Here is a 26,960-nt window from a genome sequence, read left to right as displayed (position 1 = left end):
TAATGGCATTAATGTCATCCCAGTAGTTTACTCAAGTTGTCTAGGAAGATTCAAGTTCTTTGATTTGATTGAAAATGCACTTGTGCCTTACAACAATAAATTTTTGATATATGCAAAATCCCCCAGTATTTTAAAAAGATAAAATGCCCATAAAAGATTAGAATATATTCTGGAGTAGCCTTAGTAATTTTAGTTGATTACATATTTTCAAATAATTTTTAACTAACATTAATCTTTAATTCAAAACAGAATGAAATAGAAGTGGTCCTTGTGAACACAGTAGAAGAAGTGCTTCAAGCAGCGTTTGATGATGGGTTTGAAGATATGTTCGAGACTGATAATGATAATGGAAAGTCAGTTTCCCCTTCAAGTAAATTATAAAAAATAATTTGAGTAGTATTGTACTGTAGCCACATTTTTTATATCACACATTCTAATACTTGTATAGTGTATTTTGATAAAATAGTTCAATCATTTTGCTTAGGTAAAAAGTATTAATTTTTTAGTTTCTATAGTTGGAAAGATTTATTTTATATGGTTGGAACAGGTGATAATAGTAAGACCGTATTGCATATTTTAGATATTGTTTATATAGCTATGGTTATTCTTATAGAGTTAAGAGAAATGATTGTATTGTGATAAGATAAAATTATCTCTTTAGGGTAGACTGTTTTAAAGTGTTTGTAAATTTTGTATGGTTTGAAAGTGTCTTTCATGTGTAATATATATATATATATATAAATGTACAGTTAACCCTTAATATTTGGGGATAGGGTTAGGTAACATATATTGGGAGGAGGGCGGATGGCAATAGATACCGTTGTTTGCGGTAAAGGTATTGGGTAACAAATACTGTTAATTATGGGGTAAGATGTTGAGTAACATATATCAGTGATATCTTTGGGAGGGGTTGGGTTAGTTACTAGTGATCTTTGGGTGTAGACTAGTGAACAGATTCCAGCTATCTTGAGGTTGTGGATAAGCAACATACACCATTGAATTGGGTTAAGTAATTAATACTAATGATTGTATTGTAGTTTGGTAATGCTTATCAGTAAGTAGAGTTGTAATAGATAGTTGATTGGGGCTAGATAAGATTCCTTTGATTGATATTAGGTAAGATACCAAGGATTGAGAGTTACTCAAGATACCAGTTATAGCGGTTAGGTAACAGATTATTATTATTACTAGCTAAGCTACAACCCTGGTTGGAAAAATGTGTTCTCGAATAGGGAAAAATAACCCAGAGAGGAAAGCAAATAAATAAACTATGTGAAGCAACAAATAATGAATATAAAACTTCTCAAGATTGGTATCAATGGTAGAGTAGTTCTGTCATATATAAACTATGAAGATGGACACATCAACCTGTTTAACTTAAAAACCTTCACTGCATACCAGTGATTGACTGTTAAGTAACAGCTAGTTATTGGGGCTTAGGTGACAAAACCAGTGATTGATGGTTAGGCAACACATTCCAGTGATTGCGAGTTAGCCAACAGATGCCAGATTGAGGGTTAGGCAACCAATAGCAGTGTTTGAAGATTGGGCAACCAATAGCAGTGAATGGGGGTTAGGTAACAGATAGCAGTGTTTGTAGGTTAGGCAACCAATAGCAGTGATCGACGATTGACGGCAACATACTGGTAAATGGGGTTTAGGTAACAAATAGCAGTGTTTGGAGGGGGGGGGTTGTTAGGAAACATTAAAAGGTAATAAAGGTGGTTTAAAGGGACCTTTTTGGAGGAACACTTAAATATTCAAGTTAGTATAGTAACTATCAAGTTAATTGTCAAGCCCTTTTAATAATCTAATAACTGCTTCAGTGAATTCTTTCCCAAATTTCTTGTGAAACCTGCCAGTATCCATTAAAAATTATTTTAAAGACTATGTGAAAGTCAAATTGGCAACATTTAAGCCTGAAATTTTTAGTTACTAACTATATCTGTTTTTCTAGATTTACATGTTCAAGAAAGTTTTGTGTTATCTGTATTTTTGTGGATGGTGCTACATATGTTTTAGGTTTATAATCAAAAGACAATATATATATTTTATGGCATTTTAATTTTAATTTCATACAAAAATGTAGCTAATAGTCTTGATATATAAAATAAATCCTTCAGTTATCTTTCTCCTGATGCCATGTGCTTCATCATGTTACTAATAAGTTTCTCAAGTTTTCGAAGTTCTTGTTGACTATCAGTTTTGTACTGGACACACTTGTGAAAGAGAAGAGATACTTTGGTTATTCATACCCTGACAGACTTAAATACTTATAGTAAAGCAAATTTATATTTTACTACTGTTCGGCTTCTTGTTACTATATAAATACAAACCATTGTTGTTTAATAGGAGTTTGACTTCAGTGAAAATAAAGGAGCCACAGCCCACTCACCATGTAAATTCAACACTCCCTTCTACTTCGGCAGGTCAGTACAAGCGTACTCCTTTACTGCCTGTAACTGACCTATTTAACCTTGTTTCCTAAAGAATTCTTAATTCTTTCTCTTTTCAGATTAGTTGTGTTTGCAAATTTGGATGACAATTCCATTCGCAGTCATGTGGATGTGCTCTTGTAAACCCAGTCAGAATCAGGACCAGTACATTAGCAAGCTGGAGATGGATTCACTGGTATGACTGTTTGTAGTTATTCCCTTAAGAAGATATATCGTGTCCACCTATTCAATGGGTGGAGCTCGCAAAGAAATGTAAAGACCAATTCTTAGACGTCTTACTTGGCAGCCTAAGCTGATGCTGAAGAATCTTATTAGCACCTCCTTCTCTTCTTCTACTTTGAAGCCTGCTGTGACACCTTCATATTGGTCAGAGACTGGATCCTCCAGAGAAATTCGTAATGTGAGGCAATACTCCCATTCACCTCTCTCAAAATACGCCTATCGCTGTGCTGCTTGACGACAATCTTCGCTAGGACCTGTACCTATGGAAATTGTTCCTCGAGGATCAATGGCACCCTGTTAGCGGAGAATCTTCTACATGTTAGATGCTGGGCCCTAGTGTCTTCCTTATTGGCTATACCAGATGTAGAAGAACGATGTGCCGTGGTGCCCCTTGACGAGTCCTCATATGCTACAGTGGAGAAACCTTGTTTTTTCACCCGCCTTATTTTTTTTAGTTTTGTCACATCCAGAACTGAACTCGCTCTCGTCGTCAGGAACGGATAGCAGTAAACGAAGCGTATGCAAGCACCTTCTTCTCCCGCCAAACCTGTTTGTTTTCTTCCACTCTTGTTGATGAGCCTTCAAACAGAAGGAAGAAGTGAACTCTTAAGCCCAGAAGGACCACTCGCACATCTTTTGAGACATCAAACAGTTGTCACATGTGTGGGAGAAGTAGGTCGTTACCGAACTTTTAACCAACCTTAGGTCTCAATCTCCAGTAAGTTTTCTGGTCGCGTCGCGTTAACACCACGACGCGCTATCCTTATCCAGTGCGACCCTTTGTGTCAACCCCTTTGTGTCTCACGCAGTCCCATTGTGCTCTTTCCTTACTCTTTCCTACCCTTTCCCTCTGTGTTCTCATATCTCGCGGTGCCTTACAAGTGCGTGATGGAGCATCCCCGTCGTTGTCCTGGGCCTATGGCTGGTAAATCGTGCGGCGCTTTTCTGTCGAAGCCTGCAGTCGACCCGCACTCTTTGTGTTCGTCGTGTAGGGCCGGCGTGTGTTCCCCTACGGCCATGTGTCCGGAGTGTGAGTCCTGGAACGAGATGCAGTGGGTGCGATACGGCACCAAGAAGAAGAAGGCTTCCAAGAGGTCGCCCAGGAAGCCGAGCGTCTCCTCGCCACTTACTTCTCCCGGTGCTTCGTTGGATAGGTCTTCTCAGCCGCCTTCCCCCACCCAGAGTAGGGGACGAGGGGATGTTTTGTCGGTCCAGGCAAGTGGGGAGCCTGAGGGAGGGACGGAAGTGTGTTCGGAGGACGGAGTCCTGGTGCCAGCAGGGCCCGTTTCTTCCGACGATCTATGTGGGGGAAGGCTGCTGCAGCTTTTTCCCCCCACTTCATGGGCCTGTATTTCAGATACATTTACAGCCGAGAAGGACTCGCCACCGTCGGATCCCCTCGCGTGGACGCCGCCAAGGACGCCCTTCAGATTACCCATGAGGCTGGAGAAAGAGTTCGAGGCTTGGTTACCCAGGAAGAAGTTGCCTTGTTCTCCCCCAGCGCCTTCAGCAACGCTCCCGCCCGTCTTCATGGAGCCCTCGTCGCCTACGGATCATCACGTGGAACCACCAGCGACGCGGGACGACTCGGAACCTTGTGAGGTCCTACAGGACGTCAGGCTCCTCGGAGAAAGGAGCCCCGAGGGACCAAAGGAGAAGACAAGACAGGTACCGCAGGAGGCAGTCCCGTTCCCGTTCGCGCTCAAGATCTCGCCACACCAGGAGGCACGCTAGATCCCTCAGGAGGAAGTACAGAAGGAGCCGCTCCCCTGGAGAGGAATGGGTGCGTGTTGCCATCCTGCGCAGTCAACTCCTGGGAACTTCAGCAGTTCCGGGTACCTCTGGCTGGCTCCCAAGGGCTTGTTCTCCCACAGCAAAGGACGTTCCCTACTGCAGGCCTGAGCGTCGAAGGGAGTCTCCATTTCAGGCCCCAGGAGACAGGCATAAGTCCGTGAAGGTTCCGGCTCCATCCGCCCAGCGGAGAGAGTCACCCCTTCGGCCTGGAAGCCGTGTCCCAGCCTCCCAGTCTTCGACGAGCCGGCAGGAACGCGAGAAACATCCAGCTGCTGCGAGGAAGCCTGTAGTAGCCTGGTCCTCCGTGGGGAGAGACAAGCCCAGGACAGAGGCCTCCGTCCCAGCGGCGATGCCCGTCCTCCATCCAGAACCGCCGAGGGTATGCCGCGACAAGAAGATGCCTCCTCCTCAAGCGGCACCCCTTTTCAGGCAGAGGAACATTCGACGGAGGTCCTAGGAGACGGCGTGGAGGGCTCAGCGGCCGAGGTCTCGGCATACAGGAAGGTGATAGCTCTCATTAGACGGCACCACAGGTTGGACGAACCGAAGCCCGCCCGCCACAGACGAAGACTGGCTCTCGGGCCTCAGCAGGTTGGTTGATACCCCCGTGCAGCAGAGGCCCTCACTGGTGTTTCCCCTGGCGAGAGACGTTAGACTGGCCATGGCTCATATTGACAGGATAGTGGCCAGCCATGCGGACGCCACCAAGAGTTAGAGCACCTCCAAGCTCCTCCAGGGCCTCAAGACCCAGAAGAGGTTCTACCTCCTTGAAGGGCGCCATGCTGGTCCCTGTACTGTAGAACCTGCAGTCGCCATCCTAGGTCAGGGGGCTGTAGAAGAGAGAGCTACCGTCACCCCAGTTTGCTTCTCCCCGTCGGAGACCTCCATGATGGAGGATTTGGCCATGGACCTGGTCTACATCTCGTCGTGGCTAGATTGGTGGGCCTGCACCCTGGTGGATTTTCAGGCCTCGTACGACCTCTCGGTTCCAGAGAACCAAACATTACTGAAGGAGTTGATTAGCTCAGGTGGTAAGGCCCTCAAATTCCTGTCCTACCAGTCCCTCTCACAGGGGGCCCATTGGGTTCTTCCTAGGAGGGACACAGTTCTCAGCAAATTGGTCAAGAAGCTTCCGGACAGGGAAGCGAGGGCCCTTAGGAACTTACCCCTGTGGGGTGAGTCAGTGTTCCCTCTGCAGGTGGTGGAGGAGATGGTAAAGAGGGTCAGGAAGCTCAAGGATGCGGGAGAACCCAGACCCCCTCCAACAAGAAGGCCTGCCCATAGAAGACCATCTTCCGACGTCTCTCTCCCTCCCCACGCTACACCAAGCCTGGCCTGGCCCCAGCCTTCGCAGCCCACCCGTAGAGGAGCTCCGACTTCACAGCCCACCCGTAGAGGAGCTCCGACTTCGCAGTCAGCCTTCAGGCCTTCTTATTCGGGCTTCAGGAGAGGGCGTTCAGGCTGCGCCTCTCGAAGGAGGTAGGAAGAGAGGCCCCCTACTCCTGCCGACGCCTCAGGTGGGGGATGCCTCAAACAATGGCAAGCATAGAGGGACTACGGAGCAGATCCGTGGACCGTAGCTGTACTAAAGGAGGAGTACAGGCTGCCCTTCCTAGCGGAACCCCCACCTCTGATCCCAGATCAACAGGCGGAGTGGTTAGCACCCAAGGACCCCTTGAGAGTAGCAGCGTAGCAGGAAGAAGTCTCGGCAATGCTGGCGAAGGGTGCAGTGGAGCCGTCAAGAACCCAGGTCCACGGTTCTACAGCAGGCTCTTCCTGGTGGAGAAAGCGACAAGGGGGCTGGAGATCGGTCACAGACCTCTCAACCCTCAACAAGTTCGTGTGCAAGACCGACTTCAAGATGGACACCCCGAAGTCGGTCCTAGCGGCCTTGAGGGAGGACGACTTCATGATGTCCATAGACCTCAAGGATGCCTACTTCCAGGTCCCTGTCCATCCCTCCCTCCAGCAGGAAGTACCTAAGGGTGAAATGGGGTACTCAAACGTTGCAGTTCAAGACCCTCTGCTTCGGACTGTCGACAGCTCCTCAGGTTTTCACGAGGATCTTTGCAACAGTTTCAGCCTGGGCACACGAACAAGACATCCGCCTGATTCGGTACCTAGACGACTGGTTGTTGCTTTCAGCCTCAGAGGAAGTACTGGGGGAGCAAGGCGCGAAGCTCCTGCAGTTCTGCAACGTCTTGGGTATCATCAACCACCTGCAAAAGTCCCAGCTGATACCCTCCACCAGGATGATCTCCCTCGGAATGGTCCTAGACTCCTGGTTGGCGAGAGCCTTCCCTTCCGCGGAGAGACTGGACACCCTGAAACAAACAGATCCTCCGGCCCTTCCTGTCGGGCCAGCCCAGGAGAGCCAAGGACTGGCAGAGACTGATAGGCCACCTCGTGTCGTTGGAGAAGTTAGTCCCCCAGGGGAGGCTCAAACTCAGGGGAGTGCAGTGGAACCTAAAGGAGCTCTGGAGCCAGGAGGACTCCCCGCACAAGATAGTCCCGGTGTCCCCGGAGACAAAGGAAGTCCTGGAGTGGTGGTACGTCAGATCGAACACCTTCAAGGGAATGCCCAAAACCCTCCGGAGATGCTTCTGTTCACGGACGGGTCCAAGGAGGGTTGGGGTGCCCATCTCCTCGACAAGACAGCAAAAGGAAAATGGGAAGGCGAGGAGATGGGCCTGCACATAAACGTGCTAGAGATGATGGCAGTACAAAGGGCGTGCCTAGAGTTCGTCCAACTGCTCCAGGGAAACACCGTGGCGCTGATGTGTCACAACGCCACGGTGGTGGCCTACGTGAAAAAGCTAGGAAGACTAAAGTCGAAGGAACTGTACAGTCTCACGATGAAGTTCCTAGAATGAGCCGAAGTAGAGCAAATCAAAATCTCAGCCAGGTTCATTCCGGGGGGAAGAGAAACGTCCTGGCCGATGGCCTCAGCAGGATGGGTCAAGTGGTAGGGTCCGAGTGGTCCCTGCACCCAGAAATGGCCTTCGAGGACGCCTTCCAACACCCTTGGGACAACCTCGATGTTTACACCTTCCCTCCCTTTGGGATGCTCAGACAGGTCCTCAACAGAGTAAGACGGGCGGACAACCTGTGGATGACTTCTGTAGCGCCCTGGTGGCCGGAGAGAGTGTGGTTCGCGGATCTAAAGGAACTGGCTCGCCTTCCTCCTTGGCCTCTTCTGGACAGACCAGACCTTCTCCAGCAGCCTCACTTCCAAAGGTTTCACGAAAATCCTCGGTCCCTCCGCCATCACGCGTGGAGGTTATCGAGCGTCTCCTGAGGAAGGAAGGGTATTCATCGAGGATGTCAGGGTACCTAGACGTTCGTCAGTCGTGGTATACCAGGCGAAGTGGGCTACCTTCACTAAATGGTGCGCCTCGAAGAACATTAGGCCGTTAGGGGCCTCCATTCCAGAGGTAGCAGACTTCCTGGTCTACCTTAGGGACGAAGTGGGTACTTCCATCCCAGCCATCAAAAGAGTCCAGGCAGCCCTGGGGCAGGTCTTCCTCCTGAAGGGCATCGACTTAGGAGCCTCCACACATATCTCGATGCTCATCAAGAGCTTCGAGCAGTCGTGCCCCCCCCCCAGGCCGCTAGAGTGCCCCAGTGGGATGGCTAGGGTACTGAAGATGCTTTCGGAACCTCCCTTCGAGCCCCTCAAGGACATGGTAGACAAGGAGCTCACCCTCAAGACGGTCTTTCTGTTTCTGGCATCAGCAAAACGAGTAGGTGAGATTCATGGGCTGTCTTACGAGGTCTCACACTCGAAGGGATGGCGATAGGCTACCTTCAGATTCTTACCCTCCTTCGTAGCCAAGACTCAGAATCCAGCGGGGTTTGGGACCCCAGGTTTGAAGGATTCTCTGTGCCAGCTATCCCTCGTTCGGACAACCCGAGGGACTTGCTTCTGTATCCAGTCAGGGCGGTACGTAAGTACCTCGAGAGGACGGCCAAACTTCGCCCCGGAACCAAGAGTCTATTCGTCTCCTTGGGACTGGTAAAGAAGCCAGTCTCCAAAAACACTATCTCCTTCTGGCTGGGGCAGGTGATCATGAGAGCCTACAGTAGTGCAGGGGTTCCTCTTCCGGGGAAGCCTAGACCTCACAACATTACAGGGCTAAGTACTTCGTTGGTCTTTGAGAAGAACATAGCAGTGGGCCAAATCCTGAGGGCAGGTACATGGTCTAGTCAGTCAACCTTCATAGCTCACTACTTAAAGGATTGTTCGAGGAGGTCCCTGGATGGATTCTCTCTCGGTCCCGTCATTTCTGCGCTCCAAAAGATTTAAAGGTGTAGCCCCGGGAAGACCACAGGCAGTAAGTCCAAGAGACACAGGTTCCTTCCTTAACCCCCCTTTTCCCCTTCCCTGAAATGACCCTAAAATCCTTTAACTGCCATGGGATATACCGTCAGTGAAAGAATACGTCTCCAAGGATTTTTACAGAGGTGAGTTACTTGACACTAAGATAGTTTTTTGGGTAGTTTTCCCTATTTCTCGTGTTTTCCTTAGGGGATCAGCAGAACCTAGCCTCCTATCTAGGTTCCTTTTTCTCTCCTCATCACAGTCTCTGGGTCCTGAGGGACACTCCCACCTCCTAAGGTCTAAGTCTCCTAAGAAAGTAGTTTGAGGTAATAGTTTGAGTAAGTACTCCGTGTTGGAACAAATCACAAATTTCAAGTAATTTGTATTTTTCCTAACAGTACTTACCTCGAACTACAGTATTTTCGGGTTATGGCCCGACCATCCTACCCCGAGTGCCTTACAGGACTTAGTAGAAACCTATCTGTCAAAAACTTACTGGAGATCGAGACCTGAGCAAGCTCTGACCCCGGGTTGCCTCATGGCGCGTATCACTCCGCCAGAGGTTACCCCGCATAGAAAATGGGAGTAGGGTAAACTACACAAAATTCTGGTCGGTTGGGAAGAGATCCCAGATACTCCTAAGAAAGTAGTTTGAGGTAAGTACTGTTAGGAAAAATACAAATTATTTAAAATTTGATTTTTTACTATTTTTCTATTTCTCTTCTACACCGAGCTGCTTTCCATGCCAGAGCCTTAAGCTAGTAGCATTCTGATTTTCCAACTAGGGTTGCAGCTTAACTAGAAGTAATATTTATAATTGGTTTCTTACAGCCTCGCTTATAGCAAAGTGTGCTTCCAGAATTAAAATAATTTTAGGATGAAACCAAGAGAATTGTGCAGGAATAAATTTGTGATCAGAAGTCTCTTCTGTTTGAGGGGCACTGATGATTAAGTAAAGGAAAGTGTAGTCCGTATTTGCAGGGAGGCAACGGGTCACTAAAGCAATTTTTACCCCACAACACTCACGAGCAAGTAGCTGGACTCTTACCAGCAACATGACCACAAAGATACACAATAATAACTAATGGCCCCAATTTGCCAAAAACATGAGGGAAGTTATTCTAGTGGTGCAGGGTCTTCATGCAGACAGAAAATTACCCACTAAAACATTTGGTCCCAAAGAAAACATTGGTATTTATACATATCTGGAAAATGCATGTATACCAACTTGAAAAATAGCAGCAAGTGCTAAGTTATGCTTGACAGCTGATAGAGGAGTGTATGCACAGCTCGGGAGCCTTAATTTTCAGGCAGAACAAATTTTTGAGTGAAACAGTATTAGCCAGAGATATCTGACAAGAGCCAAAACAAAATCACGTTATTCAAGACCTCTGACTTCCATGAAGAAAGATGTACAAGTACACTGAATAGGTTTGGCTACTTAAACTATATACACTCAATAGAAGAGACCACCCTCAAAGCAAGAATTCAGAATGAAGTGAGTGAAAGGTCTAATTGAAGACCACCACAAAGTAGAGTAGAGACTACCTAACAGAGCACAGAACTTGTTAGCGTGCTTGGAGGTAAGGGATAATCAGAATGGTTTTCAGAGTCAAAACCAAGATGAGGCATACTGAGGATGTTCCTCAGGAGTTAGGGGGGGTAGAGGGGAGATGTTCCTCAGGAGTTAGGAGGGGTAGAGGGGAGAAGATGTTCCTCAGGAGTTAGGGGGGGTAGAGGGGAGGCATGCATCCCCCTGCCTGCACACTGAGTGACCACTTTGACTTTAAACCCAGGACTTACGGGGTGCTTGAGGCGAGAAGTGTAACTTGAAGGACTTAGGTTTGTATCGTAATGAAAATTACAAATTACAGTACTTTAAAAATTTGAGATTTGTTTCTACAAGGATACAAACCCTCATCCTTCATTACGAGACTTATCCTTAAAGAGGGAGAAAGACCCTATAACAAACTGGCTGGTTTAATTTCCTAGGAATGTCAAAGATTCTTTGGCCTGTGTAGGAGTGAAAGGGACGACTTATGTCAACCTAATAACCAGAGCATGGTGATATTGCAGGTGTTACATTAGGGCGGTCATGGTAAAAGGGTTGCATATGTTTCATCCATCCTCTAACTTGTCTGGGAGGATAGGGGAGAAACTTCATTACAGAACATGTCTAAAGAAGAGTTACTCTGTCATAAGGATTGCTTGCATCTAATGTTTGATTCAGCATATAAAAGAGCAACTGCTTCACTCAACAGGGAAGAGAATAAGGGGAGAATGGCCAGACATTCTACCTCTCCTTTGAGACTCATGTCGCAACCGCTTTCGTAGACAAAATACTTTTCCTGTGAGGACACTAGGCTCGTAAAACGCTCTTAACAACAAGTATACTTTAAAGCCTGTAGGCTGTGGTCTACCCGAAGAGTAGTTGCACGTTGCTGCATAGGGTTGTATAGAAGAAGATTCCCCTACCTGTGTAGTCAGAACTTTGCTCACACCTAGGTGAGCGTGTTCTGAGAGATGATTGTACTTCTAATGTATGACAAGTGTACCACAGTGCACTTGCCAAATGTTCTGGAAGCAGCTACCTGATCTGGAGAATCATTCCTACGAGAGGGAAAACCTATGTGGTGAGTCCCTTTGGAACCTCTGGTGGGCTTGAACTGGAGAGCACATTTTCTTAAGGAGTGCGTGTTATAGGAGGCGCCTGCGATATACAGTGCATGCCATATTTGGGGAGTCGGTATATGCCACATCCATTGAGAGCGTGCCTTAAGTAAAGAGCTTGTAAAAACTGCTGAGTCACTGCTAGCAATATAGTCTCAGTTACTCTAGCAATATAGTCTCTGTTACTCTAGCAAGCATCTGGTACAGATGTTCATACTATCCATATTTGGGACAATGCACTCTAGAATGGGTGTGTCCAGAGATGCACTTGACCATAGGAGAATAAACTTTGTCTGAAGCCTGAGCACTAAGAGGTGAATGTGCGAGCTATTAGGGCACGATCTAACAGCTGAGAGAGATTCTGCAGGAGATCGTGCACTTGGGTAGTCTAAAATAGACTCCTAACAGGTATATTAACCCCTGACAAGGGTTCCTTAACCAAAAAGTGCATATTCCCATCAGTATGTATGTGCAAATGCCTAGAATTTTCAAGTTTTGTCGAGAAAGTTCCTGCCGAAGGGCGTGTACAATTGGGCTTATAAAATGGATAAGATGAGAGCCAAGAGGTGAGCGCTTGCCCACTGGAATAGCAGTACAGTATCTTATACAAAACTTAATTAAAGGCCTGTAATGTTCTAGGAGACTGTGTGATCGCTAACAGTTGAATGGCTTTGCTCGCTAAAAGGTGGTTGTACCTGAGCACTACCAGCTGAACATAAGCACTCATTTAACAGGTGGTTGTACCTGAGCACTAACAGCTGAACATAAGCACTCACTTAACAGGTGGATGGTGCTCACCTGATTGCTAGTACTGTACTACATTTTCTTACAAGTCAGGTAAGCACGTGTGCATGCAAATCGAAGAGTGTGGTTCAGTGCTAACAGAAAGAATCTATTAGAACTAGAAGGTGGATGCGTATTAGTGCCGAGAAGTAAGCAAGTACGATATTTACAGTGATGTGCTTGAGAGTAATCTGGCAATCACTTATGACCACAATCCCTCAAGGAAATGGGCGCGTACACTCTTCACATCGACAAGTGTGTTCTCAATTGGGATCACAATCATCATACAGAATATGCAGTAATAGCAGCATAAGAAACTGCTGGCAAGAACAAATACTTTGAAGTATGTGTGTCAACAAGTAGGTATGTAATAGCGCGATCCAATGTTCCTGTAGGAAAGAACGCTCTCACAGGAGAAGGCCAGGATCTTTAGAAGATTGCGTAAATATACTCCAAACAGTGTGAATGATCACAAACAGGTAAGGGGGAAAGCAGGTGAGATAGTGAGCGATCAAGAGTAGGTGAGACGACGCTCCTGTAGGAGCGCAGGTAAGGTGGCACTCCCTTAGGAGCAAGCAATATTGACCAAATGAGATGAAACACCCGTAGGAGCGAGCGATCTAGAGCCAGTAATGTGCTCATGATCACGATCAGGTAAGGTGGTACTCCGTTAGGAGTGTGAGATTGTGAAGAGGCACGAGCACCTAGTAGCATGCTAATACATACTATAGCACTAGTGGGCACAATCGAACAGGTGAGCGCAAAGGCTCATCATCTTTTCCTTCGTCCTCGGTGAAGGACTGGGTACGACTACCACTGGGAGAGAAATGGTAGCAGTCACAAAACTAACTCCTTTTGATCAGCCTAAAATGACTACCTCCAAAAAGTTGAAAAAGTCCTTTTTTTTTCCAACCAGCAATGTACTTTAAGACAGATTTAAGCATGGATACGCTGTAGGTGCTAAGACACGAAGGTGTGGCAGAGGAAAGGGAATAACTTTCTCCTATAGCCAGTGTAATTATGTTTTACTCCCTGTTTATGATGTATATTGTTATGACATCACTATTCCACCCTTGCAAGGGAATATACAGTAAAGCAAGAGTGCTATTATCTGCAGGTACACAGAAACTGTCAACTACAGTTATTGAGAAACTAAAAGACCCCTTCAAATCTCATGAATAAATTAGAAATTAAAACAGCCAGCTATGGGTGTGAGAAATGCATCTGCACTATCCAGTGGTTACTCAGTGTGCTGGCATGAAGGGAGTTTCCCCTCCATCTACCAGTAACTACCGACTACTGAAAAATAAATGAGCGTTTGTATCCATGTAGGGAAAAAAAAAAATTCAAAGGTAAGCCATGATGTATCAAAGGTACTTTTAATTTACAGCATTGTTTCATCTTGCATATTAATAAGCAAGTGTTTATCTATTATTGAAGTCCACATAAGAGCCACCTGTGAACATGCCATTATTGCTGTTGTAAATACAACATATAAAAAAGAAAATAATGACTATTACAAACAAGACATCAGTTGAATATGATACGTAGCAAATAGTATTTGAATCCACTACTTAACTATAAACTTGGTTAGATTAGATTTACAGTACTTTAAGTCTGTTTGAAAGCTCAATGAATTAACACAAACAAAATTCTAAAATTATGTTTTTCCTAACTATACAAACCTGAATTCTTTAAGAATAAAATTACTGGAAATACGAAGTTAAACTCTTAACTAGGTATAAATAACCAGAAAGGTAGTTACCCTGCTGGCTTTATTCTAACATCAATTGAAATGCATCTGTGATTTGAGTAAAGAACTAAGGTTTGTATAGTTAGGAAAAGTGCAAATTATGTTTTAAATTTGACATTTGTTTCTATACAAATACAAACCATCATTCTTTACTATTGGAGACTCATCCTTAAGAGGAAGTCACCATTTTCCAAAAGGCTGGTAAACCAATTCATGAATCTCGGGCTTTGCATTGGATGCGACAGCTTGAGTTTCTACACCTAGTAAACCAAGAGATGGTTAATGGTAATCCCAGCCCATACAAAGTAAAGGAGAGGAAAGATTTTAGCCATACTTCACTGCACTGAAAGCTAAAATGCACTTGCAAACATTTAAAAGTAATAAGTTTGATGGGTTCACCTCATTCCCCTCGTAAGAAAAAAATTCCAACCATTGATAAGATTGTATTCCAAAATCTATAATCTCCATAAAAAAAAAAAAAACTTGAGAATTAATAAAATACTCACAGATCTGTCATCAGTAACTTTCACTTTCAAGCAAGTGTTGCTGTGGTCATATTTCATCGTACATCTTGTCTGAAAAAAAAAAAAAATAATTAGTTAAATTACACTTCAAAAAAATTTACATCTTAAGCTATAAAATATATTAACTTTCTAAGTTAGCTCAATTATTAGATAAACCACTATAACTGTAACCACCTTTAGAATATTGTACAGGGTACTCAAATATATATTTTATAATTGACGATGACCTTACGGGTTAGCTGAGAGCATGCATTAAGGGATGGATCCTTGAATCTCCACCTTGAGTCTGAAAATGCCGCCAGGTTTTCCAACTCAGTGTCATCAAATGGCAATTCCGTATATTTATGCCTAAACAGACTCTGGGCAGAATGAGCACCCATCACAGGGTAGCCAAGGGTTACCCACTAAGTCTTCATTTATTTCCATGGCAGTAGAACCTACTGCTCCATCCCGCTTTACTACCGAGCCTTCACCACTTGGAAATTCTGTTTTAATGTTCTTATTGTTTTTAAAATATTTTATTTTCATTGTTCATTACTTCTCATATAGTTTATTTATTTCCTTATTTCCTTTCCTCACTGGGTTATTTTTTCCCTGTTGGCACCCCTGGGCTCATGGCATCCTGCTTTTCCAACTAGGGTTGTAGCTTAGCTAGTAATAATAATAAAAATAATAATAAAACAGAAGGGAAAACTCTAGGACCCTTCCATGGAAGATGGGAACCCAAAGGCCCAGCAACAGCCAAAAAACCTTAGAACCAGAAAGAACAGATCTCCTTGGATCTTTCCTTGGGGCTGAGCTTTTAGTTCTGTCACAGCCAAATTTGCAGGAACGGAAGAAAGTGGGGGAGCCACGCTTGAGAATCCCTTGGAAGCTGGAACGCAAAGGACCAACAACAGCCGAAGGGCTGGAAGAAAGAACTCCCATAGGAGTCTTCCTTGGAAGCTGAAAACCCGAAGGCACAACCACACCCGCATCCCTAAGTTGGAGTTTGCAAAACTCAGAAGACAGATCATCTATATGAACTGCATCAGAAGTGGGCCAACTATAAAGGGACCGGATGGAAGCCTCTACAATTCTAGCTATCAGAGGTAACAACCGGGAGCCGTACCAGACAAGCGACAAAGACTGCGAGTAGAGCCTCTTTTAAGCAAGTTTCAATAAAGATGATCGCTGCCTCTGTATCGTTAATTTTGCAGTTGAGCTTTTCTACTGCTCATATTTTTCTTCTTTCGTCAGTATTGAGTTCTGCCAGTAACTGTGCTATGTTAGTCATTATTGGTAGGGGAGAGCAAAATGCATAAATATTTTTTAATTTTACTAAAAGTAAACTTGCCAAGTCATATGTATTGAATTGCCAAGTTCCTCCTACACTTGAATCAATTTTCATATCATAGGACAAAAGTGTGTATTAGTGTAGGAACAAATAAAGAAATCAGTAAAGAACCTTTATATTTGCTACACTTTGGAAGAACTTCAAGTAGAACCTACAATACAAGAACTGCGAGATGGCTATGAATCAGACTTCAGTTATAGTAAATGAAAATAAACAACACATTTTATGACTTTTGGGTAAATATATGACAAATTCGGAGATAATTTGTATTTTTCCTAACCATACAAACCTTAGCTATTTACATACAGTTTACTTTCGGCGTAGCTGAAAAGACGAGCTGTTAGAATTTTAACGAGGGTGTATTACCCCCGCGCTAGTTAGCAAGGGGGTAGGGGAGTGGTAGCTAGCTACCCCTCCCCCCCTCACACACCGGTGAACTGCTTCACTTCACTTAGAGGTAGGACTTGCCTTGGGGGACAGGGCTGGCGGGCAAATATGTGTAAATAGCTAAGGTTTATATGGTTAGGAAAAATACAAATTATCTACGAATTTGTCATTTGTTCCGTAACTGAAATACAAACCACGCTATTTACATGGGGTGACTCAACCCTTAGGTAGGGAGGTAAGTCCCTGCCATACTGGCTTTGGCTTACCCTGGGACTCCATATTCGAGTGTGTAAGTACTCAAGAAATAAGGAGTCCCTGCTCCTCGCTAGCATGCTGTGAAACTGCTGCGGCCTACATAAGCTGTGTGAAGGTGAGAAGTGACTCGTCCTAGGAAGTTGACCTGGAGTTCTTCAGATGGAAATCTAGGCTAGGACTCTCCCAATACCACCTCGTCAGGGTATGGGGACATGACAGTATTACACTTAATACTAGGAACACAAGGGAGCATGGTTTACCTGCAGTGGTTCAAGGTCAGCTGTGCAGAGAACCCAGGATGCTGCTTTCTCCAAGGGAGGAGAGGATGAAGAAAGGAATAAGGGCCAGACAGATCTTTTCATTCACGCAGACTAAAACCGGGTAACAATGCCCTCAACCTTCTGCTACTTGTCCATTAAGGAGTCTGAGGTTAGACCAGCTGTTGTGCAGCCACCACAGGGCCGACAGAGAACGTATCGAGCCTCCTGTGTGTCACGTCTTGCAGGTAGTGGGCCGTGAAGGTGGTCTGACGCTTCCACACCCCAGCTTGAAGGACCTGCATCACTGAATAAATTTTCTTGAAGGCCAGGGACGTAGCTATGCCCCTGACATCATGCGCTCTAGGGCGACGTGACGGAGAAGGGTCAGGATTCAAGGCCAGATGTATTACCTTGTGAATCCAGGCCGAGATAGTATTCCTGGTGACCCTCCTCTTCGTCTTCCCGGTGCTCACGAACAGGGCTTGCACCCGGGGACGAACTGCAGCTGTTCTTTTAGGATACAACCTCAGACTCCTCACTGGGCACAGTAGGAGATGGTCTGGGTCATCTGTTACAGAATGGAGACTTGAAACCTGGAAAGAGTCGAACCTAGGGTCCGGCACTCCCGGATTCTGAGTCTTGGCAACAAACTCGGGGACGAAGCTGAACGTTACCTCCCCCCATCCCCTTGAATGGGCGATGTCGTACGAGAGACCATGTAGTTCACTGACTCGCTTGGCTGAGGCCAATGCTAGCAGGAAAACCGTCTTCCAGGTAAGGTGGCGATCTGAAGCCTGGCGTAATGGTTCGTAAGGAGGTCTCTTCAGAGACCTGAGAACTCAAACCACGTTCCATGGGGGAGGTCTCACTTCCGACTGAGGGCAGGTAAGTTCATAACTCCGTATGAGAAGGGAAAGTTCCAGCGAGGAAGAAATGTCCATTCCTTTAAGCCTGAAGGCAAGACTTAAGGCTAAGCGATAGCCTTTCACTGCCGAGACTGAAAGGCGCATTTCCTCCCGCAAATACACGAGGAACTCCACTATTGCTGGAATAGTGGCATCGAGGGGAGACACACCCCTTCCACGACACCAACCACAGAAGACTTGCCGCTTCGCCTGGTAGACCCCTGCGGATGACTTGCGCAGGTGACCAGACATCCTGTTCGCAACTTGTTGCGAAAATCCTCTCTCCATGAGGAGATGCTGGATAGTCTCCAGGCGTGAAGTCGAAGCGAAGCTACGGCTTTGTGGAAGATGTTGGCGTGTGGTTGTTTGAGTAGCTCGTGACGTGGAGGGAGTTCTCTCGGAACCTCCGTGAGGAGTTGCAGAAGGTCCGGGAACCATTCTGCGTGATGCCATAGCGGAGCTATCAGGGTCATTGAAAGATTGACCGATATTCTGGCCTTGTTGAGCACCCTCCTCATCAGACAGAACGGGGGAAAGGCGTACACATCGACGTTGTCCCACCGTTGTTGGAAGGCATCCTGCCAGAGAGCCTTGGGGTCCGGGACCGGGGAGCAGTACAGCAGGAGCTTGAAGTTCAGCGCTGTAGCGAACAGATCCACCGTCGGGGAACCCCACAAAGTCAGGACTTTTGTTGGCTACTTGAGGATCCAAAGACCACTCGGTACTCACTATCTGCATCGCTCTGCTCAGACTGTCGGCGAGCACATTCCTTTTGCCTGGAATGAAGCGAGCCGCTAGTGTGATCGAGTGGACTTCGGACCATCTCAGAATCTCTACTGCAAGATGGGATAGCTGTTCTGAAAATGTACCTCCCTGCTTGTTGATATAAGCCACCACTGTGGTGGTGTCACTCATCACCACCACAAAGTGGCCCGCCAGGACTTGGTGGAACTTTTGATGTGCCAGGAACACGGCCTTCATTTCTAGCAGGTTTATGTGAAGGTACTTTTCTGATTCTGACCACAGGCCTGAGGTCCTGTGGTTCAGAACGTGGGCCCCCACCCTTTCTTTGATGCGTCCGAGAACAACATCAAATCCGGGGGAAGGACGAGAAGATCCACTCCCTTTCGTAGGTTCTCGTCCGCCACCCACCACTGAAGGTCCGTCCGTTCCGCAGGACCCACGGGGTCCAAAGTGTCCGGGGAATCGTGACCTTGATTCCACCGTGACTTGAGTCGCCACTGGAGAGATCTCATTCTGAGGCGACCATTGGGAACGATACGGACCAGGGAGGAGAGGTGGCCGAGGAGACACAGCCAAGTTTGGGCTGGGAGTTCTTCTCGATTGAGGAAAGGTCTCGCGACCTTCCTCAGCCTTGCTATCCTGTCGTCTGATGGGAAGGCTTTGTGGAGATTGGTGTCTATGACCATGCCTAGATATACCAGTTTCTGAGAGGGCTGCAGAGAGGACTTCTTGAGATTTACCATGATCCCTAGATCCTGGCAAACTTCGAGGAGCTTGTCTCGGTGGCGAAGAAGGGTTGCCTCCGAGTCCGCTAGGATCAGCCAGTCGTCCAGATAACGAAGGAGACGGATGCCGATCCTGTGAGCCCACGAAGATATCAGGGTGAACACTCTGGTGAACACCTGAGGGGCTGTGGAGAGACCGAAACACAGCACCTTGAACTGGTAGATCTTGTTGTCTAGGCAAAATCTTAGGTACTTCCTTGAAGACGGATGGACTGGGATCTGGAAGTACGCGTCCTTCAGGTCCAGTGTACACATGAAGTCTTGTGGTCTCACTGCAAGTCTGACCGTGTCTGCCGTCTCCATACTGAACGGAGTCTGTTTGACAAACCCGTTCAGGGTCGAGAGGTCGATGACTGGTCTCCAGCCTCCAGACGCCTTTCTTACAAGAAAGAGTCGACTGTAGAAGCCTGGGGACCCGTCTACAACCTCCTGGAGAGCATCCTTCTTCAACATGGTCTGGACTTCTGCCTAAAGGGCTTGCCCTCTTGCCGATCCCATGGCAAGAGAGCTCAACGACACTGGATTCGCTGTCAGGGGAGGTAGAGAAGCTGTGAACAGGATGCGATAACCCTGAGCGATTACGGAAATCGTCCAGGTATCTGCCCCGAGTTGCTGCCACCTTGCCGCGCAACTATGTAGGCATCCCCCACTGGTGGACATGCAAGGAGACTGTCAACCCTAGCGTTTACAGCCTCGGCCGTTTCCTCTAGGGTTCTTGCCTCCCCTGGACCCCTGGAGGACTTCTTGCTCCTTCTGCTCTTGGCAGGAAAAGGCTTGGACACCTTCGGCTTTGCTGCTGTCATCTTCTTTGTGTCCTTAGCCGGACGGGGCTGTTGGGCCGCTGGAGGTTTGTAGGGCCTCGATGTCAGGGCCCTATGGATGAGGGAATCCTGGTTGGACTTCCTCCACCTCTCAGCGGTAAGCTCCACATCCTTAGGCTCAAACAAACTCTTACCGAGCACGGAAGTGTGTCTGAGCCTGCTAACATCCGAACTGGGAACCTTCTGGTGGAATCTCTCAGCCACTGCGTCCCGTCGTTTGAGAATCGTATTGGCCCACAAGCTCGAGATTTGGTGGGCCAGAAACTCGATGGTCTGCGTGCCTGAGACCAAGAAAGTCTCCAGTGCCTTCCTAGTGCTTTCTTTGGAGAGGTCCTCAGACTGCACCAGGATGCCCAGAGACCCCAGCCAGATGTCAAGCCACGAAGTTGCCTGCATGGCACACTTAGCGACCTTCTCCTGGCTTAGGATCTCAGTAGCTGAGTAGGACACGTGCCGGTTGGAGTCTCTCTCTAGAGGGACTCCCCCGGTGAGTTCTTCCACGGAGTCCACGGAGTGGTGAATAGGAAGACCCAAACAAGACTCCTCAAGGATCTCAAAGTACCTCCTCTGATGGACTCGAGGAGGAGGGAGGAGCTTGTTACCGGCGCTGGATCTACTGGAGGAGGCAAGCTCAGAGAGCTGGCCCTCGACCTTGTCCCTGGCACTCTTCATTCCCTGAGACCAGGGCAGAGCTGCACTGGCCCTAGAGGGTTTCTGGGTGCCGTAGACACGATCCAAGACCGTGTCCTTACCCTCACGAGGAGGAATCTCTGGGTCTGGAATCCCGTTGAGGTTCCTCATGAGGGTCAGGACTTGCCAGAACGCGTGTTTTGACTCTTGGTGCTCTCTTCCTGAAGGACTGGCAGCAAAGTCTCCTGTCCTCAGTGGCTCTTCCTGGGGGGACACGTGGACATCCTTGGAAGGTCTAGCTGGCTCCTGTCTGATCCTTGTTAACTACTTGGGGATCGTCTTAGAGTCCTTCGGTTCCCTCCTGGGAGGGATACAGGACTCGAGTAACGATGGGTGCAGGCTCTTTTCCACCCCTGGACGAGAAGACTTCTCAGGGAGAGGCGGAGTTTCCCCCATTGGTGCGATGGGGGAACGGTCGATGGGGGAACGGTCCGACTCTCCTGAGGATGGGTAATCCTCATCTGCAGGGGAGGGAGAGAAAGTCTGGGGGGGGGAAGGAGCCTTGCACAAGGATCTGCGAGGAGACAGAATAGTCCTCGGAGGTGTTTCCACAGAAGGGACTCCTCTCTTCCTCTTCAGGGGGGAGGAAGCCGCCACTGATTTGTGACCCACGTCAGAGAGGACGGGCTTCATAGCCTGCACAAGAGCTCTGACCAGGGTCCCGAACCAGGGCTGCTGGCTGACAGTCGCACTGTCGGACACTCCCTCTGGAGGGAAGGTGATCGTTCGATCCCTTGGAGGAGTCGACAAATGAGGGTTCGCCTGAGAAGCTGAAACAAAAGTCCTTAGACCTGTCCGGGAACCGCCCCTCCTCCGGCGAGCGCGCTGTTATGCGCTTGCGGGAAGGGGAACGAGACGATGACCTATCCGCCTGGCTACGCTCGCGCTGGAGGTCACGCGATGGGCCCTGACCAGGATCGCGTGTCATAGAAATCTCGCGCGGGCGTGAGAGGTTACTGGAGCGGGCGCGAGGGCGCGTAGGCGAGGCCACAGGCGCGTGAGCGCAATGGTGCGCAGGAGATGGCGCGTACGCATGCAGGAGATGGAGCGGGCGCTCGGAGGAGATGGCGAGGGCGTGTGGCGCGCAGGAGCTGGAACATGAGGAGGCCGGATACGAGGGCGCGCAGCATCCTGATGCGGCACTGACGGGCGCAAGAGGGCAGATGCGCGTGGGCGTGTATCCGGAAGAACCGGGCGAGGGAACGAGAGCGCAGGTTCAGGATAGCGCGAGGGTGGGTTCGCGCGTTGGAGCGTAGGTGGGCGCTGATCCGGGAGAACAGGCATATTAACCTGTGGAAGTGCTGGGCGCGCTGGTGTGCGCTGCTGCAGTGGGCGAGCAGGACGCGCGGTTGTGCGCTGTAGGGTTGCATGAGGCGCCTTGAGAGGGACTGGAACCTGGCGCGCAACCGGAGCGTCGCGCGCGACTGGAACGCGTGCAGGATCGCGCGGTCTGGAAGGAGAGTCCGGGGCTGCCTGTGAGCACCCGTGCGCTAGCTTAGGCACCTCCTGGACTGCGCGCTGTGATGTAGAAGCGCGCTGGCGAGCGCGTGCGCTTCAACTGGAACTGTGCGATGGGCGCGCTTCGCGCCTATCTCCAGACGGGCGCTGCGAGTCCAGATGTACCTGTGAGCGCCTGTGCGCTAACGTAAGAGCCTCTTGAACTGCGCGCGACGTGGCAGGAACCGGGGAACGCTGGGGCGCAGGTGGGCGCTGAATCAGGAACTGCTGGCGGGCGCCGGGGCGCAGAAGGCTGTGGGCGCGCAGGGGAACCCTGGCGCGTAACAGGAGCAGGGGCGCGCACGCGTGCAGGTGAGCGCTGTGGCGCTAAGACTGGAACAGCAGTAGCAGCAGCATGAGGGCACGCAGGTTGAACCTGGAGCTTGAGGGCAAGAGGTGCAGATTTGCGCTCAAGGCCCTTAAGCCCCGAAGGGCCCGGTGCCTGCGCAGTGGCAGGATCAGGTGGCGCGTAACGCGCATCAGCATCCTCAAAAGGTGACGGCAGGTCAGCAGGTCTGGAGGGAGACTGGTCACAGGGTCCTGAAGGACGACCATCATCCGAAGGGGATCGCGAACGATCCCCGGAGAGGTCTAAGGTGGTAGCTGGCAGGATCGGCGAACGGCGAGTCGTCTCCTCTGCAGAGGACTGTGGTGACGACGAGCCGAAGAGGCGCCTCCTAACTCCCTTGTGAGGAGAAGGAAGGCCTCTACGGCGAAGGGGAGGACGAGCCTTCCGCCTTATACGCCCACGAGGAGCCGTGGGGTCAGCAGGCTGACCATCATAGGGCCTCCGAAGAGGAGTCTCTGTGAGTGAACTCCCCCGTGGGGGAGAATCACCGGCAGGAGAGACAAGTAGAACTTAGATCCTCCCTCAAAAGGTGTTCGGAGAGGGAACCTAAGCCTTCAGCTACCTCAGCAACAGGAACGGGGGTTTGACTAGACCCACGAGATACCTCCGTCACAACAACGTCAACACCAGACAGAGGATCTATCCCTGCTGTAGTTGGCGATTGTCTGACAGCTGCACCAAGTTTGATCATGTCAAACAGGGCTTCCCTGGAGGGCGAACCCTGCAGCCCCAAGGAAGCCCAAAGCTGCAACAAATCATGATTATTCACATGTAAATCAATGTTCATATCCTCCTCCAGCCGCCTCACTATGGGAGGCAACTACCTCTCCTGCACCCCGGGATCGGTCAACAGCAGTACGGTCTACGCTACCACTCGCCGGCCTCTCGGAAGAGACCGCTCGAGGGGGAGCTTCGGAGGAGGAAAGGGCTACGGAAGAAGTAGTCTTGGAATTTTCTCTCTTCAAAGAAGCCTCTGAAGGAGAAAGATCCCTTTTAGACTTTTTCTTCCGACGCCGGGCAAACCTCTCCCACTGGGAGGTAGACCACTCCCTACATTCGATACATACATTACCGCTATCACACCATTGGCCCCTACAGTGAGGACACAAGGTGTTGGGATCGGTGTCGACTGCCGACATAAAGGTCCCACAAGGGCGGCCAGGAAGTCCAAGGCATGTACGCATAGTCAGTAGAGGCCAACTTCAAACACACAGGAAAAGAAAAAGCAAAAACAGATTAAATATGGCAGTCAAAGCAAGGGAGAGAGCAGACAGGTCTGTTCTCCGCCCGAGCCAAAAGTGAAGTGAAGCATTCACCGCTCTGTGTGTGTGTGGGGGGGGGGGGTAGCTAGCTTCCCCTCCCTACCCCACCGCTAACTAGCGGCGGGGTAGTAAACCCTCGTTAAAATTTTTATGGCTCGTCATTCAGCTACGCCGAAGTAATTACCCCATGTAAATAGCGTGGTTTGTATTTCAGTTACGGAACAAACATAAATTAAAATGCCAAACTAGCCAGAAAATGTCCATTTTTTAAAGCGAATTCCAGTTTCACAAGTAATCAAAGTATCATATTTTTAACCAAACTTTTTAAAAATGGTACAACCATTTATAATAATGAAGATAACATTTATGTACGACAAAAGCAAAAACTAACAGCCAGATGTCATGACATCATCAGTGCTCACAGCCACTCCCCATCATGTTCTGTTAATAATGTTTGCCCATCAAACACAGCTCGGTCATGTGTATGTACCCTAAGAATGGTTCTTATGGATGCTGCAAAGCCTTTAAGAGTAAGGATTCAGAGCTGTAAACCTCCCCAAGAGGGGACAAGGGTTTGAGGTTAGGTTAATACAGTATATGATACTTTAATTACTAGCAAAACTGGAATTTGCTATAAGAAATGGACGAGTGCTGGCTACTTTAGCATTCTTCTATATATGTTTAATGGGACTAAGGCATAATAACTTATGCATCGATCAATTAAAATGTGAAGTCTATCTCTCACTCTAACTCTATTGTTTACTGTATATCTGGGAGACTGATGGTGAGTTATTGTGCATGTAGTGCTTGCATTCACTTGTGCAGGCTGTTCTGTTTTTTGTATAACACACATTATAATCAATTAAGAGCTTCCAAATATCTACGGACAAGTTCCCGGATGTTGTTCTACAACAGCTATTTTTTTTTCAGCCTCCCCTTCAGTTTCAGCTTTACCACCATCACGTTAAGATGTCACCAAGGGGGAAGTAAAATCTAATTTGGAATTGAGTGTAATTTAATCTATGTTGGCAATTGATTATGATGAAAATGCTATCCGTTCAGAACATAAGAGCAGTAATGTAATATTAATTTTGCGAGTGCAGTGAGCTAAGGCAGGCCAAAAACCATTACAAGTTTAAAAATGTATCGCCGAAATAATGACTAACAGGACTTTTGGGTGGAGCTCAACACAACGCTTGTCAGAACATAAGAACATTGATGTGAAATTAATTTTGTGAGTGTAGCGAACCACGGCAGAGCAAAAATCAATAGATGTATGTGAGGTGAATCATAGATGATTATGATACTTTAATTTTCAGCCACTTACATGAACCATACATTTTTTCCAACTGGTTATTTTGTTTATTTTGCATTTCTGACCCTTATTATTGCTGAAAACCACTCGTTTATGGCATTTCTTCACCTCAAAATTTCCTGGTTTCCCACTGGGGTCCCCCATAATCATATTTATATAAAGGAGTACAAAAACACAAACGAGGGTTTCCTAAAATAATCATTGTCAGAAAAGCATAAAACAAGATAGTGAGTAAGAAAATTATATGGTTCATGTATTTGACTAGAAATTATAGTACTCCTGTATCATATATTTACCTTTGAAGTTTTGATAATGATCAGTGACGGTGCATAGGTAGTGATTCACTGAATACAACCAGTTGTTCATAGGCTAGGCAAAAGATATGGAGTATTTGGGGTGTATGTATAATAGCAGCCACCTGTACGTATGATGACGACAGGCTAAGAAGGGTAGCAGGCCATTAGATAAAGACACGGCTTGTAAGTTAGGTTAGGTGAGGAAGTTTAAATTAGGTGATGTTCTTGTGTAAAGATTTTGCAGAAAAACATCTTATGAACGACTGGAAAATGTGAAGAAAATTCCCATTTTCTATGCACGTGGGAGGAACTAGCTCTAATATACAAAGGCTCCAAGTATTTTCACAAAAGTAGGTACCTAGGTTATTCTCAACTGGCAAGTATGGGTTATGGGGTTCAAACTTGGGTTTTAGCAAGGATACATTCCATATGTTGATAAAAATCGAGGAGCCTTTGTAGTTCGTTAAGACATAGCGAAAACACAAATATTCCAAGAAGGGAAATAGAAAAAAGACCACTTAACCTAAGGTTCCCCGAAGGTGTATGTATGATAGCGGCCACCTGTGTATATGATGATGGCTGAGTAAAGATACAGGGTATTATTGTAGTGTATTACAGGGCAGTGTAAGCGGGGGGGGGGGGGGGGGGGGTTGCAGGGGGGTGTTAGACCCCCCTTTAGGTAAGTAGTTAAGGACACAGCTTGTAGGTTAGCCTAGGGGGGGGGGAATTTTAAATTATTTGGTTTCCATATTTTATGTTCGCTGGAGGAAATCGCCGCTGATATACAAAGGCTCCAGTTCCCAACTGACCTAACCTAGAAGCTGTATCCTTACCTACTGGGGTCCTGCGACCCCTTTAAGACTACAGTATTCTTAGTTTACTTTGTCCCAACAAACTACATTCACACTAAATGGATTTATAAATATTGTACTACAGGAAAGTAAAATCGACTTATGAATATTGTACAATAGTATAGTATAGCCAAAAATTGTATTGCGGCCTAGCCTAGTGCCTAAATGTACTCACTTTCATGGGTGAATTCAAGTAAATTCGCTCGGCCATCTTCTCAAAATCGTCTAAAAGCTCCACGTAGACCATGATGGATGGAAAACGAATCAAGTTTGAGGGATTTTGATAAGTTGAAGCTGAACAGCTGATCGACACGAGCAGAAAATAGTCTGTCACACTTACAGCTGTCAAGTGATTCACTGGCGGGAGTTCGTCTTCCCGACTCTGACCAAAACAGGCGTTTATTCTCTTGGGAGACTAAGTAATGGTTCTTATTTACAATACTACTTTATTATAAAATACTATAAAAAAAGATGGAAAATGGACATAAATATATATATATATATATATATATATATATATATATATATATATATATATATATATATATATATATATATATATATATATAGGCGTTTATTCTCTTAGAAGACTAAGCAATGTTTCTCATTTACAATACTACTTTATTACAAAATATAAAAAAGATGGAACATAGACATTATCTTATATATATATATATATATATA

At 47.2% G+C, this 26,960-nt stretch overlaps 2 protein-coding genes across 2 annotated transcripts in view; one reads left to right on the top strand and one right to left on the bottom strand.

Annotated features, from left to right (window-relative positions):
* The window catches only part of LOC137624510 (lon protease homolog 2, peroxisomal-like), a 69,847-nt gene extending 67,788 nt beyond the window's left edge, over window positions 1-2,059 (top strand). The window contains exon 19 of the mRNA XM_068355328.1: window positions 250-2,059. Coding sequence (XP_068211429.1) covers window positions 250-381 — 132 coding nt within the window. The 3' untranslated portion in view covers window positions 382-2,059. The remainder of the gene's footprint in view (window positions 1-249) is intronic.
* Window positions 2,046-26,656, bottom strand: LOC137624511 (signal recognition particle 9 kDa protein-like). Its single transcript, XM_068355344.1, has 3 exons — window positions 26,452-26,656; window positions 14,506-14,574; window positions 2,046-2,219 (listed from the first exon to the last, which is right to left on the bottom strand). Exons 1-3 carry the CDS (start codon window positions 26,521-26,523, stop codon window positions 2,124-2,126), a joined length of 237 nt encoding a protein of 78 aa, XP_068211445.1. The 5' UTR covers window positions 26,524-26,656; the 3' UTR covers window positions 2,046-2,123.
* Window positions 26,657-26,960: the final 304 nt, after the last annotated feature.

Source organism: Palaemon carinicauda, chromosome 2 (assembly GCF_036898095.1).
Source record: "Palaemon carinicauda isolate YSFRI2023 chromosome 2, ASM3689809v2, whole genome shotgun sequence".
NCBI lineage: Eukaryota > Metazoa > Arthropoda > Malacostraca > Decapoda > Palaemonidae > Palaemon > Palaemon carinicauda.
This window is presented reverse-complemented; position numbering and strand designations above follow the sequence as displayed.